The following is a 4589-nucleotide window of genomic DNA, read 5'->3' on the forward strand; positions in this document are numbered from 1 at the left end:
AGACACAGGGGTATCCCTGTCTGTCCCACGCAGCCGCCTTACCTGCAGCTCCTTGAGGACTTGCTTGATAAGGAAAGTGCCCAGCTCAACACCCTGTAGTCCCTGCTGAGTCAAACTGATGGAGTAGAAGATGGCAGCAGTAATTCTGTGCTTCTCCTCTGTTTCCGATGGAGGGCATTCCTTCACTATTGCCTGTGAGACACCAATGGTGGACCTGAACAGGTGGACGCTCTCCCCACCCCCACACAACCCTTCCGCTTTGGCCACAAGACCATTCCCAGAGAACAGAAAGAGCTGAGAGACCTCCGCTCCCCGACTTGGGTTTAGCTATAGAGACCCAATGCCGCCTGTCCTGGAGGTGCCCATTTCACAGCCTCCTTGGGTGTATCACCTCTACCACTTGAAATTCTCATGCAAACTGAAACTCGCTTCCATTCTCCCCCACAACACCCAGAGGTAACACAAAACCTTCGTCGAGGCCAAATAGCTCCCATTTCTTTGCCATTCCTCAAAAGGCTGCTTTTTCTACCTGTTAGTTATCTTTGCTTCTATTCTCTGAACTTTAGTTCTTCAGGATTTCTCAATAGGCCATATGCAGTCCTACATGATTTTTCTTTTTGCAAATCTACCCTTTTATGACTTTTCTATGTGCCTTTTTTGACTCTGTGCCAACATCTTTGATTTTCCCAAATGAGAACACATATTCACACAGACACATACAAGCAGCAATCTAAGAAATGACTTATACTGGAAAGTCACTTAGCCGAAATATAGTTTTATTGGCACTCATTTCTGATTGCAGGGTTTTCTGAACCCAATCCTCTGAAGGTCACTTGATAATAGTGGAATAGCAGGCAGTTACCTTCTAGTTTGCTTTGATGCAGGTTTTGACATTATGATATTTAGTATTGGTTTTTGTCCATGGTTCCAGGCTCATGCTACTCTCTGACCTTCTCCTGCCTGCCTTTCATCTGCGCCTTTTTCTGTCTGAGGAAGAAAATTCTCTGATGTACCTTAGCTGACTGTAGGTCTTAAGACCCCCATTTCAGGAGGGGTCCTGCCCCGTGCTGGGAGGAAAGAACATTGCACAGAGAGGCCAAGAAGAGCCTGAACGGACATGCCTCGCTGGGTTTACCAATCCAGGCCGTTAGTGTTAGATCAGACACTTTTTGTCCAATCACATTTCTACATGGCTGTCCATCCTTCAATCATGCCTACATAATGAAGCTTCCATAAAAACCCAAGAGGCTGGGTTCAGAGAGCTTCCAGATAACTGAACATGTGGAGGTTCCTGGAGGGTGGTGGCCCAGGGAGGGCATGGAAGCTCTGTGCCCTTCCTCCATACCTCACCCTCTTTGTCTGTATCCTTTGTAATATCCTTTATAATAAACTGGTAAACATATGTACCTGTTTCTCTGAGTTCTGAGAACTACTCAAGCAAACTAATCAAATCCAAGGGAGGGGCTGTGGGAACCCTAATTTATAGCTGGTTGGTAATAAGTTCCCGAGCCCTGGACTTGCAACTGGTATCTGAAATGGGGGGCAGTCTGGGGGACTGAGCCCTCAACCTGTTGCTGTCTCCAGGTAAAGAGTGCCGGAGCTGATTTGGAGGGCACCCAGCTGGTATCTGCTGAGAAACTGCTGGCTTGCTTGCCAGCAGGGAGCTGTCCCCACATATGTGGTCACAGGAGCCAGTCTTATGTGTGTGACTGTTGTTGAGTGAGAATAAAGAGAGTGTTTTTTCCCACTTGCTCACAGTACGCTAGATTGCTTTTGAAGAACACATTTAAACCATTTTAACTCCCACCAGCTACATTTGATTCTTGAAGTACAGGTGTTTAGCCTAGAGCCTGTGGATGAGGTCTGGAGGTCCACAAACTTTCTGAAATTCTGTATGAATGTGTGAGTCTGTGCATATCGCCCCCTCCCGGAGTAAATGTGCTCAGCTGCCATCCTCTTCAAATTCTCAACAAGGTCTGTGACCGATCCCCGGAAAGTTAAGAAATGCTGCCGTGAGGGAAGTGGGATAGCTTATGAGACGGATGTGACGCCCTGAGGCCCACGCTGGGCTGGAGCTGCACCTGCCCTCAGATGGAAGAATCCGTGCTTCAAAGACCAGAGCGCACTTCGCATCCCTCCTAGTCTTCGTCTCCGTGATGGTCTCCTTCATTTTTTAGGAAGTCTGCAGGTTATCTTGTGGCTCCTTATTCAAAAATTCCCAGCAATCTTTTTTTAAAGTTTTCAAAATAAAACAAATCTTTCTTTGGCTATTCAAATGAGATACGTGTAATGTTAAAGAGGCAAAGAATGAATGCGTAAAGAAGAAATCTCAAGTTACTCCAAAGTGTAACATCCACGCCTGCTGCTGACCTTCTGATGAACACCTCTAGGTCATCTCATGGACTGTTGGTACGTACATGTTTAAATATGCATATACATATAGCTGTGCACACACACGCTCACATGTGCACAAANCACACACACACACACACATACACAGAGATCCAGCGTATGTGAGGATGCACCATATGTACATTTCTTTAACCCATCCTCTACTGATGGACTATTAGGTTAGTAACCCCAGCCTTTCTGTATTAGTCCGTTTCTGTTGCTTATAACAGAATACCTGAAACTGAGTAATTCATGAGGAAATTAAATTTATTTCTTATAGTTTTGGGGGCTGGGAAGTCCAAGGTCCAGGGAACACATCTGGGGAGGGCCTTTTTCTCAGTGGTAGACCCTCTACAGCAATGCAGGATATGACATGGTGAGAATGGGCTGAGCAAGAGAGAGCCAACCTCCTCANACAGCAATGCAGGATATGACATGGTGAGAATGGGCTGAGCAAGAGAGAGCCAACCTCCTCATCTGCTCTCCTTTCAAAGCCATCAGAATGACATCCATTACTCCATGAACGGATCAATCCATTCACAAGGGCACAGTCCTCATAATCTAATAACCTTTTAAAGGCCCCACCTTTTAAATACTGTAATTGGATTTCCCACCCTCTTCTTAACACTGTTACAATGGAGATCAAGTTTCCAAAACATGAACCTTTGGGGGACACATTAACTCACAGCACTTTCCAGACTGTAAACAAGGCTGCATGAGCAACCATCTGCACTCTCAGGTCTGAGTATAACCCCAGGATAAATTCCTAAGAGTGGAATTTTTAGGGTCAAAAGGAGTGCACATACTATATTTCAATACATATTGTCAAACTGTCCTCATGAGAGGTCCTAATAACTTCTAGTCTCACTAACAGCGTGTGAGAGTGCGACTCTTTCAAACACAAAACTTGTGAGAGAATTTTTCCGTGGTGATCAAGAACACCTGCCTGTTTGCCCCGCTCAATTTCTCTAACTTTTTAGGCTAGGAAGCTCTGCTCAGGGGGCCCGTCTTATCATCCATTCAACTGCCTGACAGGCTTTTCCAACCCCAGGCTTCATCCCCATGTGCTCTTGTTCTGAGCAAACCCACTCTGACCCAGGTGTCTGATACTCTCCCCCAACCTGTCTTCACCTCCATTGAGCTCTGCTCTCCTACTTCCAGACCCTGCAGTGTGGCCACTGGTCCTTCCACACCCTGCGTGCCTGTATGAGTATTTCAGACACTCCTGCCCAACTCCTCCTGGAGAGGACCAGCTTGCCACAGGAAGGGACTATCAGACATGATTCCTACAAACCTCCGTGAACCAGGCAGAGTTCTGGGCCTCTATCAGGCACAGGGTACATACTATATCTTTCAATTTTTCAATCATATATCTTTTAAAACTCCCTGAAAACACTTAACACATGCTGAGAAGCTGAGCCAGGCATCCTTATGTCTCTTCTTCCCTCATAACTATTTTCTGCCTCACAAACATGTTCGGTAATGGACTTCCCGTGTCTTAACTCAAAGACGACACAGCTGGATGAGTGCTTTCCTTGCTCCATGACTGTCTATACACTCACGTCCACATTCTATAGCAACAAATCTGGAGATTTTATTTAACTAATTAAAAAGTCCATGGAAGTCCAAAGCAATTAATTTTTTAGAAAGAAGATAATACCAAGTTAAAAAAAAAACCTCAGAGCCTTTGTGGGGTGCCTATCTTGTCCTGGTCGACCATCTGCAGGTACCTGGATGTTGCTGGAGATGTCACTGGTCAGCGCCACATGCAGAACTACCAGGGGCTCTTCAGGGGTTGAACAGTGAGAGAAGAAGTAGCACCTTCTGTAAGGCCCAACACGCTGCTTCATATCCATCCAATTTTTCACAGGATGCACAGCCTCAGACCTGATGAGAAAATCACAGAGATAAGACAGATGTATAATTTACAAGTTAAATAATGACTGCTGATTCCTGTTCGTATTATTCACTGAAGTCAAATAAATCCTTTAAATATAGCTTTAATTGGCTCTTCTGGAAAATTCAAAGAAAATCATTTTAATGTGAAACAGCACTGAGAGGAATACAATTAATAACCATTTTATATACACAATGATGCTCTAATTCTTAATACCCACTTTAAGTTTGTGAGGCTCCCGGAAGCTCTTATGCCACAGATTTTACGCAAAAGCTACTCAAATACTTCATCCTGGAACACT

General features: G+C 45.0%; 1 protein-coding gene across 1 annotated transcript in view; it reads right to left on the minus strand.

Annotated features, from left to right (window-relative positions):
• Positions 1 to 4589, minus strand: part of MLYCD (malonyl-CoA decarboxylase) — a gene marked incomplete at its 5' end in the record, with an annotated part of 23885 nt that overhangs the window by 4355 nt on the left and 14941 nt on the right. The window contains 2 exons of the mRNA XM_008565407.1: positions 43 to 192; positions 4122 to 4278. Of these exons, the coding sequence (XP_008563629.1) occupies positions 43 to 192; positions 4122 to 4278 (307 nt within the window). The remainder of the gene's footprint in view (positions 1 to 42; positions 193 to 4121; positions 4279 to 4589) is intronic.

Source organism: Galeopterus variegatus, unplaced genomic scaffold (genome assembly GCF_000696425.1).
Source record: "Galeopterus variegatus unplaced genomic scaffold, G_variegatus-3.0.2 Scaffold197, whole genome shotgun sequence".
In the NCBI taxonomy this organism is placed as follows: Eukaryota; Metazoa; Chordata; class Mammalia; order Dermoptera; family Cynocephalidae; genus Galeopterus; species Galeopterus variegatus.